Source organism: Lactuca sativa, chromosome 3 (assembly GCF_002870075.4).
Source record: "Lactuca sativa cultivar Salinas chromosome 3, Lsat_Salinas_v11, whole genome shotgun sequence".
Taxonomy (NCBI): domain Eukaryota; kingdom Viridiplantae; phylum Streptophyta; class Magnoliopsida; order Asterales; family Asteraceae; genus Lactuca; species Lactuca sativa.
Window position 1 is genome coordinate 301,019,817 of NC_056625.2, and position 17,795 is coordinate 301,037,611.

Consider the following 17,795-nt stretch of genomic DNA (forward strand, 5'->3'; position numbering starts at 1 on the left):
TGTGCATAACTCACTCATATGAAGTCGGAATTATTTGATTTTTTTTTCCAACATGTAATTTGGAGTTTGTAATTCATTTCTGACTATACAAACATATGTTTTGGTTAGATATTGAATCAAACATATGACCCGAAAGAAAGAATATCGATGCTGCATTTTTTCTATTTCAACTTTTTTTTTTGAATCTGTCCCATTTTTTTAAACGTGCATAACTTATTCATATGACGTCAAAATTACTTGATTTTGTTTCCAACATGTAACTTGGTGTTTATACTTCATTTTATACTATAAAAGAACACATATTTTGGTTAGATATTGAATCAGTTATAGACCTTGGAAGACAACATATCGATGCTGCATATTTTCTGTTTCAACATTTTTTTTGGAATCTGTTCTGCTTTTAAAATGCGCGTAATTCACTCATATGAAGTCGGAATTACTTAATTCTTTTTTTATCATGTAATTTAATGTTTGTACTTCAATTTAGAATATAAAAAGTCATAATTTGGTTAAATATTAAATCATTTATAAGCTGATAACATATCATCTATAATATTTCAATCGGTTCTAGTTTGAAAAATAACCGAAAACGGCTAACGATCCGGTCCTTATAATATATGAAAACTGGCTTCGAACCGGTGAGGTTCTAAATTTTAAAGCTCATCCCTACCTTATACCAATTGAGCGCCTTATTACCTCCATCCCTTCAACCATCCATGTCTGATTTTTAGCCAATCGTCAACTGAAACCGGAGAAAATTATTTCACAGGGAGAAGTAGCTATCTCAATGCACTCCAATCTGTAAATAAGGCAAGTTTTTTGGAGGGGAAGATAGAAAAACCCTATTTCACTTCTGCGGATTTTCAATATTGGGTTCAATGGAATGGGGTAGTACAATTGTGGATTTTCAATGCAATTTGTAAAGTTTGGAATGACTTTGAGTTTGGGTAACGATTTACTCAGCGGAATGCACAACAAGAAAGGTCGGCAATTTCTACCAGTCCTACCTGTGGGATTGATTAAGAATGCAAGATATGTCTGAAGAAGATAATGTATTTAATTTCTTGATGGGTTCTTAATTCGATCTCAAATCTTGAGCATCGAAGTCCAATCAAACTTGGCATTTATATTGGGAGTGATTGCATTAACTTGCATCCATTAATGGTAAAGTGGTAAACCAAGACTAGTCTCTTGTTTCTTTCCCTGTCTTTATGGATAATAAACATAGACTAAACACTTTGTAATGCTCTTCGAAACTTAGCACACTTGCTTGTCTTTTTGATAAATGCTCTCTAGAAGAATATTCTTATCTGCCTCCTTTAATTATGGAAATTATTAAAAATTTCTTCTTGTTCTTGTTTTCCCACTTCACAATTCTTGAAGCAAACAACAAGATTAATCGTATTCAAGCTCCCTTTATATTGCATATGAAATCATATCTGATTATTCCTGAATTCCAACCAAAATGTTCATTCTTCATATCATCTTCACCTTTCTAGCTACAACTCTACTACTAGTTCTCATAACCTTTTTAGCTCTCATACTAAAAATCTTCATCGGAAAATCAATAAAAGACCCAAAATATCCCCCGGTTGTTGGCACTGTTTTTGGTCAACTCTTCTACTTCAATAAACTTCATGACTATTTTACCGATATTGCCCTCAAACACCCTACTTTCAGGCTTCTTGCCCCCGATCAAAGTGAACTATACACTACTGATGTTCGAAATATAGAACACATACTTAGAACCAACTTTGAAAACTACTCAAAAGGCGAGTATAACAAGGATATAGTAACTGACTTATTTGGCAATGGGATTTTTGCAGTTGATGGCGTTAAGTGGAAACAACAGAGAAAGCTTGCAAGTTTTGAATTCTCAACAAGAGTGTTAAGGGACTTCAGTTGTATAGTTTTCAGAAAAAATGCAGCAAATTTGGTTAGAGTCGTTTCAGAGTTTGCTAAGGCCAATAAAGTTTTTGATGTACAAGTAAGCCTCTTTTTTTTTCTTCCTTTAATCAACTTAAAAAGACTTTTACGCATACATGTAAGTATGCAACCCTCTATTGATGCATGTGGGATGAATTGTTATAAGATCATTGAACTGTTGTGTCTTAAATTTTTTAGAACTTGCTTATGCAATGCACCTTGGATTCAATATTCAAAGTTGGCTTTGGAGTTGATTTGAATTGTCTTGAAGGATGTAGCAAAGAAGGGGGTGCATTTATCAAGGCCTTTGATGACTCTAATGCATTAATATACTGGCGCTATGTAGATCCCTTTTGGAAGCTCAAAAGATTTCTTAATATTGGTTGTGAAGCTAATCTTCGAAAAAACATCAAATTGATCAATAATTTTGTTCTCAATTTGATAAGCAAGAAAAGAGAGCAACTAGAAATGAATCAACACTATGTAAGTTTTATGCTATCTTTATTAATTAAGTCGCTAAATCAAATAAAATAGTCAAAGCAATTTGTGTTTTTTCAATTAATTGACTTTTGTGGTAAACTATTGATTTTAAGAATGAGGAGAAGGAGGATATACTTTCAAGATTTCTGATTGAGAGCAAGAAGGACCCGAGAATGAATGATGAATATCTAATGGATATAATCCTCAATTTTCTGATTGCTGGAAAAGATACTAGTGCAAATACACTTTCTTGGTTCTTCTACATGCTTTGTAAAAATCCACTTGTGCAAGAAAAAGTTGTTGAAGAAATACAAAAGATTATAGGAAATCAAGAAAACGGGTCTACAATCGAAGATTTTGTTGATAAAATAACTGATGAAGTACTCGAAAAGATGTATTATCTTCATGCAGCTTTGAGTGAAACCTTGAGATTATACCCTGCAGTGCCTCTGGTAATTATAAAGATCTTTTAAGAGATTGACTTTTTTACCATTTTAATTGACTTGCTAACAAAACAAACTTATTCTAAAAATGGTCAAAGTTTCTTATAGTTTTCACGAATTAGAGATTTTAGACAAACACAACATCATAGTGCTATTTTTTTTACAAGCTTATTCTACAACCACGGTTAATTCAGGACCATAAATTGTCTACAGTGGGGTTACAAATAAACCATTAGGTAATTTTTTAAATAAATTACATTTTTAGTCCTTGATTATAGTTGACTTTTGCAATTTTGGATCTTAAAACATTTTTGATCCCTACTACAAGTAAACATATATTTTTTGGACGGAAATTGCAAAAATTAGCTATACTCACCACCAAAAACAATATTTTCACATGTATCAGGAAAAAAAATGTCACAGAAACCTCAAAAAATAACCCAAATTCCAAAAAAAAAAAAAACATTTACGAAAATTGCAAAAATCGACTGTACTCTAAGTACCAAAAGTCAGCAAAACAATATTTTTACTTTGGATAAGGAATGAAAAATGTTACAAGAACCAAAAATAATGACCCAAATTCCAAAAAAACGATTTGAGACAAAGAAAAAAAACGACCATACACTAAGTACCAAAAATGCAATTTGTTATAATTATTAATTATTGTTGTTAGTAATAGATAACTCGAATATATTTGTACCCTTTATCTATATTGTTATTAATAAAATTAGAAACTTAAAAAAAAAACTTTAAAACATCTTTGTAAACTTATTTTATAGGTGGAATTCACCTACATTATATGTAAATAAATAATGTATGCTATATCTTGTTGTATATTTTGTTCTAAGGATGGGAGAGTTGCAGACATGGATGACAATCTCCCTGATGGCTTCAAGTTAAAAAAAGGGGACGGTGTGTATTACATGTCATATGCGATGGGAAGAATGGATTACATATGGGGAGATGATGCTGACGATTTCAAACCCGAAAGATGGATAAATGATAATGGAGTTTTCCAACCAGAATCTCCTTTCAAATTCGTAGCATTTCATGTAAGTAAATGTCATTCACTATTTCACTATATCTATGGATCGTCTTTTGACTTTGAAGTCAAACTTATTGCTACGAAGTCACGAAGATAGTCTTGAAGTAATGTTTGGTCTATCGTTATATTTACCTAATATAATATAGGGAAACATCATGAAAATAGATCCTACTTTAATAGCACCAAATCTTATGTTTTTTTGCATTGATTTTGATGCAAAATTGCTTCCAGACAATACCAAAAATAGCGTTGAGAATAATAAATAGCAAATATCATGTTAAAGAATTTATTAACATCAAATTTGGTTTTTTATTTTTATTTTTATTTTTATTTTTAGTTTTATTTTACAAATCGGTCTTTCAGTATTAATTTTTATGTTTTTTGTTGTTTATTATTTGTCTATAATAATGTGTGTGTAATTTTTGCTATTTGGACATGTTATATAACAAATCACGTTGATATTATTTTATTATGGAATTTGATGTTTTAATAAACTTATTTAAACATATATAATGTTTTTTAAGTTTAATGTTTCATACTTATTTAAATGGTTGTTTAAATACTATAACAATTAATTAAATATAAGTAATTTATTTTGATTATAATTGTCTAATAACATACTATTTAAATTATTGGAATATTATATATTAACTTTTAAAAGTTCGGAAAAAGGATAAACCTAGAATAAGTTAAAAGAATAATTACTTTTGCAGCAAATATTCCAACATTTTATGATTCTAGCCCAATTTTGTTTGGCACATATAAACTAGTTTAGTTTTTGAGTTTATTAGAATGTTTGATGTGACCACAAAAAATGCTTATGATAATTTTTTAATACACTATTTTTAATAGCTTATTGATAATATAGTTTATGAGTTAAAACTAATTTTTTTTAGCTAACACGCTAGAGACGTCATTGGTTGAAATGACGTTGGGATTTAGTTTGAAAATTATATTTTCAAAACATAATTCACTTTAAAAGATAATAATAATAATTATTAATTACATTTTGGGTCTAAAAACCAATATGATAAAGTTGTATTTGTAACATGACAAAGTTATAAATGAAACATTATAATACTTTTATATTATCTATTTTCGATTTCGATGTTAGTGTTCGAATATATGAAATTTGTATTTATTTTCAAAGTCACCACATTATGTGTTAAATTCGGTTATTTGCAAGCCGGGACCATATATTTCATCGAGGTTAACATATAAATTACTAAATATTATATTTTCATTCCATTTCCCGTATAGTAAGATCCAAGCAAAATCCAGAAAGTATGGCAATTGCTGAATAAGTGTTCACATGTTTCTTTTCTTATGATTACTATGTATGTTATGGACTCTAATATGACAACTTAGCAGGCTGGTCCAAGGATCTGTTTGGGGAAGGATTTTGCATATCGTCAGATGAAGATAATTTCGATTGCTGTTCTTCGTTTCTTTATGTTCAAATTAGCCGATGAATCAAGAAAAGTGACTTATAGAACCATGTTCACACTTCACATTGACGAAGGTCTTCATCTTTTTGCGGTTCCAAGAACATCATTATAAGAATGATCATAAACATAAGTCTTGTTATGTTAGTATATATGAATTACTTTTTGATATGTAACACCCTAGCTTTAGAAATATAATTTTCTAACTATTAATAAATGTTTTCTAGAATTTCCTTTGATTCTAAACTAATTATAAATACTCAACTATTTATGTTGCAAGTATCCAAATAATGATTTGGGGAAGGGATGAAAATAAAAAGTAATTTTATCGGGTGGCTTGGCAAGATGTCTTAAGTCCTAAAAATCTTTGTGGCTTAGGGGTTGGAAGTCTTAAATGGTGTACCTTTGCCTTCAAAATGGTTGTCCACATTAAATGTAGAAGACAAACCTTTATGGATGAACGAAATTGTTGCCTTTAATAATCTCACTATCTATGATGTAAACCCTTTGGCCAAGAAAGGTTTACCATGGGTTTCTTATCAATTCCAAAAGTAAGGGAAGATCTAATGGATTTGGGTATGGACTTTAAAAGTTTGTGTTGTAGAAAGCGTTAGGTATAAAAGAAAACGATAAACGAAAACATATATGTGAAATATGAGAGATCAAAAACGAAATCAAAGCACACGTAACACATGGATTTAAGTGGCTCACACTATCTTGCCATAGGCTACGTCCACTGTTGAACAAGAGAGAGAGAGAGATTTTATTCCACACATGCTTTTCTGCTACAATGTTACAGATACGGTCGTTCATAAATATATAAACGAGAAAATCTGACATAAACCTAAAAGGCAAAGCCCGAAAAAAACACACACACTAAAAAAAGCCCAAAAAAGTTTCAGTCTTTAAAATTCCAGATCTGATGATAAGTCTCTAGATCTAACAATCTCCTACTTGGAGGCTTGATCAACATTCAACTGCCAACCAAGTCCGTATTCTATGTAACACCTCTCTCTCTCTCTCTAGTCCCTGCCTCCTTTTCAAGTTTCTAGAACCTAGCTGAAGCCATGCACATCTTCAACTTATGAGTTGGTAACACCTTAGTAAACATATCAACTAGGTTCTTCGTACCAAGGATAGTGAAAACATACACAGTAGTGCTTTTTCCCGCATCCGCACATCCCCCTAAATCAGCATCAGTTAATCCTTCCAAAACCACTTTATTTCTGTTGAAACATAAAACGACTTTAGAAGTACCTTTCAAGTAACGTAGCAGCCACTTGAACCCATCCCATTGCTCTTTACCCGGATTTGACATAAATCTATTCATAATTCCTACTGCATGTGCAATGTCCGGTCTGGTGCACACCATAACATAGATCAAGTTGCCAACTGCTGATGTATATGAGATTTTGACCATTTATTCTCTGTCTTCATCCGTCTTTGGGGACTGTTTCTTTGAAAATTTTATCTGACTTACCAAAGGTGTACTTCTTGGTTTTGCATCAGTCATGTTGAACTTCTCTAGAATCTTTATGATATAATTTTGCTATGAAAGATCTACAGTTCCAACAACTCTGTCTCTGACTATGCTCATCCCAAGAATTTGTTTGGTAGCTCCTAAGTCCTTCATCTCGAACTCTTTGGAGAGCCGCTGCTTCAGTTTGTTGATTTCATGTATGTCTGATCCAACAACCTGATGGGTTTTAGCCATAAGAACATCCTATGTGCTCATGCAAACCCTAATGCTTGGATCTAGGTTTCTCTATTGTACATGCAATTCATCCAAGACTTTAACCTTAGTTCTAGCATACAATTAATGATATTAACATGTGAAAGGGTTTTAGATCTTACCTTGATTGTTATGTAGTAATAACAATCTCAAATCCTCCTTGTAATGACTTTAGAAAGCTTAGAGTCACAAGTGTCACTCCTCTAATGGTTCACAAACACCAAGAGCAAGAGGATGAAGAATAAGGAGAGAGGAGGCTGCCCAAAACGTGTAGAAACTCCAATGGAACTCTTTTTCACATTTTTGGGGCTTAAGGGTACTATATATATATATACATGTAGGCTATTAGGGTTTTCAACTAGGAAACCCTAATCTGACTGCTTAAGCCCTAAGCAGCCCATGGACCCTTTTATAATATCCTTTGGACGATTTCTAATGGGTTTCCCCATAGAATTCGTCCAACCTATTATTCCAAGGTAATCCATAGCCCAAATGCAATTATCTTATAATTACAGTTCCAGTCCCTTAAGTTTAATTAATCTCTTTTAGCCACAAAATTAATTATCAATTAATTCTTGAATAATATTAATTAAACAATATGATTTCTCCTTTAATATATTATTCTCATAATATATTAATAAATCATAATTAATCTTCTCTCTTCATAATTCATCCTATCAAGTTGCTTTGGTGAAGGCAACCCAAAAGGACCATGCACCATCGGGTCAAGTACATACCAAAATAGTTATGGACTTAGACAATAATCCACCACAACCAACGTATCATCAACATATAATGTTGGGTCAAAAATGTGGTTTATACTTTACTTTTCTAGAAAAATGTATTTTTGTGTCTTGGACCGTAAACAACTTGGTGTTTACGGCCGTATACGTGTTTACGGCCGTAAACAGGTTTATGGCCGTAAACCCATTTACGACCCATGTTCACCAAGCCTATATTCTCCAAGTATAAATATAGGTGTAAGGTGTGAGGAGTAGATTGATGAATAGAAGAGAGTTTACGGCCAGAGAGAGAGAGAGAGAGAAAGGAGCGTATGTGTGTAACTGTGTGAATCTTGTATCCGGATCATCATTATATTCAATACATACAAGATTCATCATATTCTTCTTCTCTTTCTCTTCTATTTTATCTGACATCATTTGTTTGATTAGGATTTTGCACCATCAAACAGATCTAATTGATACACAGGCAAATTAGGGACTTACACTTGGTATCAGAGTTTGGTTGTATCAGTTAATTTTGTCAGATTCAGAGCATTATTTGATCTTATTTTCAAAATATTTTTGCGTTTTTTGGATAGATCTCTGAAAAATAAGGGGGGTTTGTTCTTCGTGTTTTTCATAAAAAAGGTTTTTGATCGAGTTTTGGAGCTTCAAAGTCGAAAAATCGGTGTTTTTAGTCGAAATCTGCGAGGGTGTAGCGGAGTTTGCAGCCGGCGGCTAGGGTTTCGGAGTTCACGACCCGAGGTTCACGGTCCGGAGTTTGCTTCCCGAGGTTCACGGTCCGGAGTTTGCTGCCTAAAGTTCACGGTCCGAGCTTGCTGCCCGAAGTTTACAGTCCGAGCTTGCGGCCTCGGAGTTTACGACCGGCTTCGGTTTGCGGTCCTCGGTGGTTTACAGCCTCGTCCTCACATAGCTTCTCGCCTCGCATCAAAAATAAGACACGCTTTCGAGGTGCTGGGGATCGAACACGCGACCTCCAGCTCACAAACACAGCGTCTTACCATCTTAGCTAGCAAGCTCCTTGTGTCATTCCTCCGAAGTTTAAAACATAACCCGTCTTTTTCGCTTCAAGTTTCGCACTTTTGACACTTTTAACCCCAAAATTCAATTCCTTTTAATTTTAAATTCATTTTTCATCCAAAATAAAAAAAATAATAAATAAATAAATAAAATAAATTAAATTAAAATTAATAAATAAAATTATATTTTAATTTTTGACTTTTATTTTTTAACTTTTGACCTCAAATTTTGACTTTGACTTCCAAGTTAGACCTTTGACTTTAAATTTTGACTTTTTCGTTTAACTTTTAAGTTTTCAAATTTAGCTTTTCGGTTTGACTTTTAAGTTTGACTTTTCAAGTTTGACTTTTGAGTTTAACTTTTTAAATTTGACTTTTAAGGTTGACTTTTGAGGTTTATTATCAAAGGGTTTGACTTTTAAGTTTGATTTTGGCTTCTAGTTGTGCTTTTTAATTGATTTTAAGGTCTACAAGGGAGTTGAAAACATGAAAGAGATTCGTCAGGTTATGTTAAGACAAAATTTCAACATTTTCGATATCCCTGGAGAAACTCTCGAAACTCAGTTGCAACGATTTACTACACTTACTACTGAGATGAATATAGCTGAGATCTTCTTGTCTAAGTTTGAGATAAACAAAAAGCTACTGAATTCACTTCCGAAATCGTGGGATATAAACGTGGCTATCATCAAGAATATAAAAGATCTCAATCATCTTAGTCTTGCTGATGTAATTGAAGAACTTGATGCTTTGAAGTGTGGAAATACAATGAGTTCTGTAAGCCTTCCGGACAATGAAGTTTCATGTTCTCAATCATGTGAAGTTTCATGTACGCTATCTAGTGAAGATACGATTAAATTTCTTTGAGAACAAATTGATTTATTAAAAAAAGAAGTTGAGGACCAGAGATATAAAGGATATCAACTCAGGAAAGGACAGAAACCCCTGAAGGCTGAATTAGAAGCAAAAACCAAAGACTTTAGGAAGCTTCAGGAAGAGTATAGCAACAAGTGTGAAAATTATGACTATATTAAGAGACAACTTGCTGCTATAACTGAAGAACTTGACACATTGAAAATTAAGTGTGGAAGAACAGATGTCAGTTTCAAAAATTATACCGCGTTAAGTCAGACAGTCGAGTCCTTATTTGAAACCCAATTAAAATTTAAAGATAATCAAAACAAAGGTATAGGGTATGATAGTGTTCCTCCACCTTTCAATCATAACTACACATCCATCCCTATGACATAGGAAGAAATTGCCAGGGAGGCACATCTTCAATATGGCAAATGAGCTGGATTTGTGTTAGGAGGAGTTATTAATGTTGAAAAGACTAATGTTTCTACTTCATGTGCAGGTAAAGTAGTAGAAGATGAGAGCAAGGAGAACACTACTAAACAAACCAATGACTCTTTGAACTCATAATCTGTTGCTTCGAATTCTGTTACTCCTAAAAAACATGCCGTTGAGAAATACAGGCCACCAATTCCAGCGCAACAGAATGCTTGCTACAAGTGTGTGTGTGGGAAAAGCAAGAGACAAGGCATGGATACGCCACCAGGGGTAGGAAGAAACAACTTCACAGTGAAGAAAAAGACTTGTTTTCACTGTGGAATACCTGGACACATTGCTAGAAATTGTCCTAATCGCGCATACGTTCCCTACTATGCACAAGGCTGGCAGAACGCGCCAAGAGGGAGATTTTTCAAAAGAAACCCATCAAGGTCACGTTTAGACAATGCCGACTGGAATGCCATGAAGGCCAAGCATCCGAATCCCAAGGGCAAGAAGGAAATATTAGCCAACAAGCCCAATCCAAGAGATGATCCAGTGATATAAAGACCGGTTAAGTCAAAGTCATCTCGGCAGCCGACTTCAAGTTCTAAAGCAAGTGCCGAGGCACCCATCGGATCGAACAAGAAATGGGTTAAACCCGAATATAGATGGGTACCAAAGGTGAAAACTCCCAAATCTTCTAATGACTCTAATAGTTCATCGTCTTCTGTTTGTGATAAGCGGGATATGTCATGGGAGAGAGTACCCTGCATTGATGACAAAGGTCGACCCAGTTTCAAAATGGACTGGGTTCCAAAGACCAACCAATCCCGCTCTGTGTTGGAGCAGCTATAGAGGCATATCATCAGACTTTGATTTGTTGGTAGCGGCTGCTCCTGGCATATGATTGGGGACATTTCTCAACTGTATAACATTCAAACCTTTGTTGAGATTATGTGTCCTTTTGCGGGAAAGGAAGAAAGGAAGAGATCACAAATGGGGTTAGTGCTTAATGATATGAAGAATTTTCGGATCTGTTATGAGATTATGCTTGCTGTTCTCAGACCTTCTAAATGCAGATTCAATCGGTGAATTACGGTTTGCGTTTTCTTCTCTATACTCTTGAGTTTTTCTTAAGCTGATTCGCTTTAAAGATAAAATTTTGTTTTAGGATAGTTTAAATTGCGCATTTACTTTCGTTTCTCTCTTATGCACAAATTTAGGGGGAGAAATAAAAACAAAACAAAAATTATAAAATTAAAAAAAAAAAATCCAAAAACATTAGAAATCAGAAAATCAAAAATATGGTGTTAATGGAATGTGCTTGCAGGAGATGTTTTAGGAAGTGATATAACCATGTGATAATAGGCAATCTGAATCTGTGTAAGGGACTAAATCTGAATTGTCTAGGCTCTATGTTCGATGCGCTGGTAGGCAAGAGAGATTAAAATGGACTTGACTAGGAAGATTTGAACTTAAGGAATTCAAGGACTTGACAAGTTTTGAACTAGTTAGATTCCTTTAGCCTGACTATACGACGCTCGGATAGCTTAAGCAGGGAGATATACATGAGAATCTACCGGTCACATTATATAACCCGTATCTAGAACTGTGGATTCACTTTTCCTTGATGTGCGGATTCTGTCCTTAATTCCGGTTGGATGGGGTGACTAAGGAATTCCGATAAATTAGGTCTGTAGAAGGTTATTTTCTTTCTTTCTGTCTGTTAATCATATGTTGCCTGCTCTGCGTGATCGGGAGATTCGACCTGGACTGTAACATATGCAACTCTATTTCTCTGCATCTTCTATCTATGCAATTCTTTCTATCTGTTAGCCATATACTGTCTCCTTTGTGTGACTCATAATCCGACCTGGTACATAGTATATGCACCATTCTCTTCTCAATCCCTCTAAAAACTTCAGTTAGTCATATGTTTCATCCTCTGCGTGATTGGAAGAGATCCGACCTGGATGTACATCATATGCATTCTAAATCTATTTTCTCTCTTAATAATTGTCTGCTCACCCGGTGTAAGGAGTATTCTGGAAGTCCTTGATGGCTAGGGCATATCAAGAAGCGGGAAACATGTTCTAGTACAATTAAAATTGAACACATGCAGTTTGTCTGTAGATCTCGCTGCTCAATTTAGGTGGACAACAATATCTTTGGTCATCGTCAGCTGAATGGTCCTTAAGGAATATTATCTAGGAACTTAGGATCACATTGTCTTGTCACTTATAGTATGTCCTAATTTTGTCACAATCTCTCGTGTTTAAGTGGACCACAATACCGGCAATTGACCAGATCTATTCATGAAGGGAGAGGTATTGATAAACGGATAAAGGCTGTCTAAAAACTTTGATCCCAAATCACTCTTAAAGTTAGCTATTATTTTTGTTTTTGTTAAGTTTCTTCATAGTGTTCTTCTAATGTAAATATAAGGGGAGAATTAAAAAAAAAAAATCAGAAAATTCAAAATAAAAAATAGTGTTATTTCTGTTTTATTTCTTGTTCAAAAAAATAAAAAATCCAAAAATATTTTTTTATGTTTTATTTTTTGTTCAGAAAATATGAAAAACCCAAAAATATTGTGTGCTAAATTTTCTTTTAGTTTTGTTTTGTCTTGAAAAGTGATTTCAGGTGAAGATGAAACTGATGGAGTTTGTGTCGAAGATTTCTGAGCCAAAGGCTTCGTCCGTGAGCATCGAAGAATTCTCATTCGAAGGAGCAAGAAATGAAGATTATTCTTTCAACATTCAATCTTTCAACCCCAGAAGCAAGGTGAAGCAAAAATTGAAGATTATGTGACAGATTGCATTGAAGCCTCCTAAATCAGTTTGCTGCTATCGTTGTACCTACTAAAGTGATCCATAAGATTATTTCTCTTTGATGTTCTCTCTGAAGGTTTTCAAGCTGAAAGCGTTATCTTTCAAGAATCGGTACATCAAGCCTCCTCACCAAATGTGCGTTCAATGCCAAATTATGAAGAAAACCTCAAGTGCTCAAGATGAAGTCATTCATTAAAGATTCATATGTTCATCTTAATGCTGTGAAGAAATCGAAGGTTAAAGCTGAAGCCAAGCTCCCATTGAAGATTGACAAGAAGAGCCAACTACTTTTTAGGAGGAGCTTGTTGGGTCAATTAAGAAAAGAAAGTTATAAACCAAGGGGGAGATTGTTGGGTAAAAAGTATGGTTTATACTTTACTTTTCTAGAAAAATGTATTTTTGTGTCTTAGACCGTAAACAACTTGGTGTTTACGGCCGTATACGTGTTTACAGATGTGTTTACGGTCGTAAACCCATTTACGACCCATGTTCACCAAGCCCATATTCTCCAAGTATAAATATAGGTGTAAGGTGTGAGGAGTAGATTGATGAACAGAAGAGAGTTTACGGCCAGAGAGAGAGAGAGAGAGAGAGAGAGAGAGAAATGAGCGTATGTGTGTAACTATGTGAATCTTGTATCCGGATCATCATTCTATTCAATACATACAAGATTCATCATATTCTTCTTCTCTTTATCTTCTATTTTATCTGACATCATCCGTTTGATTGGGATTCCGCACCATCAAATGAATCTGATTGATACACAGGCAAATTAGGGACTTACATATAATAAAAGAATAATGTATGAGGAACTTAACTTCTTCAGATAACAACAATGGCCCATCTCACATCTCTTGTACCCATTTTTCTACATGAAGTTGTCGAATTTTAAATACCACTACCTTGGGGCTTGTTTCAGTCCATATAAACTCTTCTTCAGTTTACACACCAGATTCTCCTTACCATTCACCAAAAAACCTTCTGGTTAGGACATGTAAATATCTTCCTTAAGTTCTCCATATAAGAAAGCAGTCTTAACATCCAGTTGTTCCAGATGTAAATTTTCAGCAGCCACAATACTTAAGACCAGTCAAATAGTAGTCATCTTCACAACTGGTGAGAAGATTTCATTGTAATCAATCCCCCACCCTTTTTGTTGGAAACCCTTTACAACTAGTCTGACATTATACCTCTTGTTGCCATCAGATTGATCCTTGATTTTGAACACCCATTTGTTTTGCAAAGCTCTCTTTCCTACTGGTAATTTGACCAAGGACCAGGTATGGTTCTTTTCAAGTGAATCCAACTCCTCCTTCATGGCTTTCTTCCATTTTATGGAGTCTTTCAATTTCAACACCTCTGGATAAGACTCTGGCTTTCCATTCTCTGTCAGTAACATGTAATTAACCGATGGATAATATTTGCTAGTGGGTCTTCGATCTCTGGTCGATCTTCTAAGGTTAGGAGTTTCAACGCCTGTATGGTTTGGGGCTTTGTTTTCTGAATGATCTGGTATTTCAGTTTATGAGTCTTTATCTTCTTCAGAACTCCCACTGACTTCAATATTTACTATATCTTCAAAACTCACACTATTTCTGAGCCTTCACCTATTTCAGGTTGTAAAACATCAGCATTTGTCAAATCTTTGAACACCACCTTCTGAATTTGTTTTCTTTTGCTCATATCTGTAACTATATCATCTTTATAGAGGGCATCTTCATTAAAAGTGACATCTCTGCTGCTGATCACTTTCATGGTTTGGTTTTCCCAACATCTATAGACCATATCATCCAGCCCGTACCCGATAAAGATATACTTCTTAGCTTCTACTTCAAGTTTGTCTTTTTCTTCATCTTTAACCTTGACATAAGAATTAAAACCAAATACTTTAAGGTGAGAGAGAGAGAGACACTTCCCTTTTATGCCATTCCTATTCTAGAAATTTAAACCTAATGGGGACTGAGGGTCCGCAATTTATAAGGTAAGTAGTTGTGCTCACTACGTCTGCCCAGAGCATTTTTGGCAACCCTGCATGTAACCTCATGCTCTTAGCTCTCTTGTTTAATGTTTTGTTCATCCTCTCTGCAACATCGTTTTGCCAAGGTGTTTCTGGTACAGTCATCAACATTCTAATTTCGTGTTCTATACAGTAATCGATAAACTCCTTGCTGCTGTATTCACCCCTATTATATGACTTCAGACATTTTATCTTCAGATTTGTCTCATTCTCCACAACAGTTTTAAATCTTTTAAATGTAGAGAAAACATTGGATTTATTTTTTAGAAAGTAAACCCATACCTTTCTTGTAGTATCATCTATAAATGTAATATAATACCAGGAACTTCCTGTCAATGAAACTGATGTGGGACCGAAGAAATCATAATGTATTAGCTCAAGCTTCTCTGATTTTAGTGGTTGGACCTGTTGGATTAATGTCTAAGTCCATAACTATAATTGGTAAGACTTGACCCGACCCGGCATGGTCCATTTGGGTTGCATGGCATCATGCATTTGGATAGACTATAATGAGAGAAATAACACTTAAGGTTTGTTAATATATTATAAGTTCTAATATATTAATAAGATAATTTAATTAGTATTGATCAAGAATTAATCTAGGATTAATTAAGTGATCTAAATAAGACTAATTAAATATATGGGTTGATTGTGTAAATCATCCATACTTATATAGTGGGCTAATGCTCCATGGATTGTCAAGTTGGGCTAAAACCCATAAGATGCTCCATGGTGTATTTGTACCCATGGATCATGGAAATGAAAGGCCATGAAAATTAGGGTTTACATGGTGTAACCCTAACTATATAATGATCTTATTCTTGGAGAAAATTGGCCACTATGTGTGAGAATGAAGGGCTAGCCGATTTTCGTGAAGTATGAATTTCTCTCAAATCATTCCATGTGTATTTGGTGTTGTGTGAACCATTTGAGGTATCACACTTGGGGCACTAGGCTCTCAAGCTTCATGAAGACATTCTACATCAAAGAGGTATGTAATTCTAACTTAATATATATTCATATGAAGCAATGTTATTATGCTAGTTAGGATGAATACCTTGGAAAGTTCATATTTGCATCTATAATAGAGAAAACATAGATCCAAGGTATTTAGGGTTGCATGTACACATAGGAGTGTTAGAATGTTCAAAACCCAACAGTGGTATCAGAGCCTAGGCTTGCTTTCTCTTATCCTTGATGCAAATGTGTTTTTTCAAAGTTGAATTTGTCCAGATCATAACACTCGACAAGTTTATGCCAAAAACTCGACGAGTTCATCTTTTCGGGCATGAACTCGACGAGTTTTGGGTGCTAACAGCTTGCTGTTTGCTGTTTTCGCTGAAATTGGACTAGGAACATTACCCTAAGCTGTTTTTGAACTTATAAACTTGTTTTTGATGTGGTAATGTTCAAGCTAATCCAAATTCAAAGATAATTGTCAATAGATTCATGTTTTGTATTAGTTTAAAAGTTATGCTAATTACATGAATAAGTTTGATGTGAATTATCTTTGTTCATATGAGTTGCTTAGATTAACAGGGAACTTAATTGATTATGTGTTTTCAATCCATTTTAATCTAAGAGATGATTCTAAAATGTGTTTTTGTAACTTGTCCTCAAGTTATTTGAAGGTTACATTTAAGTTTCATAAAACTCATAAAAGTTGGCAATGGTTACAAAAAAATGAAGAGTCTTGTCCTCAAGTTATGGTGTTTCAAGAGTCACTTCATTAAGTAATAAAATGTGTAACCTTAATTAATTCCATAAATTATAAAATAAAGAAAAGTTACATTCTTTTATTAGTTTAAAGTCTTCCATAACTTGTCCTCAAGTTATGGAACTTGCTGAGTTTTTTAATTCACTACTAGAAAAACAGCCTTTTACGACGCTCATTGTGCGTCGTAAAAGGCTCAGACGATGCGCAAATGCGCGTCAAGAAAGGCCATGTCATAAAGAGAGACAAAGCACTTTTGCGCGTCGTCTATAGACGACGCGCATTTACGACGTGCTGTTATGACACACAATGCCTATCAAGGAAGGCCCTATCATAAAGGAAGACGACACGCATTTGTGTGTCGTAACCTTACGACGCGCGTGTTTATAACACATAATGCGTATCAAGGAAGTCCCTGTCAAGAAAGGACATGTCATAAATGAAGATGACACACATTTTTCGTATCATAATTTTAAATGTTCTAAAAAGATATATTTATATATTTATTAATTTTTAAATTAAATTTGCATTTAATTTCTCATAATAGAAATAAAATATCATATACAAAAAATACAATCCATTGCATAAAATTTAATGTCATACAATTCTATTTTTTACAATATCTAAATTTGCATCTAATGTACTATACATCAAATTCCAACTAAGTAAAGTTGCATCTTGCCTTTCATAATTCTTTAAGACTAATGCTCCAAGTAGCTGATTATATGGATAAGCAGTTGTACATTGGCCCATCTCACTCAAGAATGACTTAGCCAAATTCAACTCCAAGTCTTTACTGCATCTTGCTGATAATGCTGCAAGATTTGAATCAAGTGGCTTCATATTCCTTTCTTCCATCAACTTTACCTAATGCACAAAATACACAGAAACAAAAAAAACATTGTAGAGGAAGGGGTAATTTGGGAAAATGTGAGGGGTATCCTCTGCAAAACAAAACAAAAAATATCCTATGCAAGATTTGCTCTTTAGTATCCTCTGCAAAACAAAACAAAAAATATATATCAAAAAATGAAATTTTTTATAGTTTTATATTATAATTATGCCTAGAGTATTGCATACCTAAAGAACCATTTGTTAGCTCTACCACAACTAACATACATCTCC

The 17,795-nt window shown here is 34.1% G+C and overlaps 1 protein-coding gene across 2 annotated transcripts; it reads left to right on the forward strand.

Moving 5' to 3' along the window:
* The first annotated feature begins 1,336 nt into the window (after window positions 1-1,336).
* On the forward strand, window positions 1,337-5,502 carry LOC111886584 (cytochrome P450 704C1). Of its 2 annotated transcripts, none has more exons than XM_042900777.1 (5): window positions 1,337-1,987; window positions 2,125-2,409; window positions 2,529-2,858; window positions 3,698-3,901; window positions 5,266-5,502. In XM_042900777.1, exons 1-5 carry the CDS (start codon window positions 1,466-1,468, stop codon window positions 5,452-5,454), a joined length of 1,530 nt encoding a protein of 509 aa, XP_042756711.1. In that variant the 5' UTR covers window positions 1,337-1,465; the 3' UTR covers window positions 5,455-5,502. The 2 variants fall into 2 exon arrangements, with proteins under 2 accessions (XP_042756711.1, XP_042756712.1); XM_042900778.1 differs by having other exon boundaries at window positions 2,535-2,858; window positions 3,698-3,859.
* Window positions 5,503-17,795: the final 12,293 nt, after the last annotated feature.

What these genes read in the sequence shown, in the direction of transcription:
- LOC111886584 (XM_042900777.1), top strand. Translation starts at nt 1,466, where the DNA reads ATGTTCATTCTTCATATCATCTTCACCTTTCTAGCTACAACTCTACTA. An exon ending in ATAAAGTTTTTGATGTACAA is followed by an intron (nt 1,988 to 2,124) that starts GTAAGCCTCTTT and finishes TAAATTTTTTAG; the next exon opens with AACTTGCTTATGCAATGCAC. An exon ending in TATACCCTGCAGTGCCTCTG is followed by an intron (nt 2,859 to 3,697) that starts GTAATTATAAAG and finishes TTTTGTTCTAAG; the next exon opens with GATGGGAGAGTTGCAGACAT.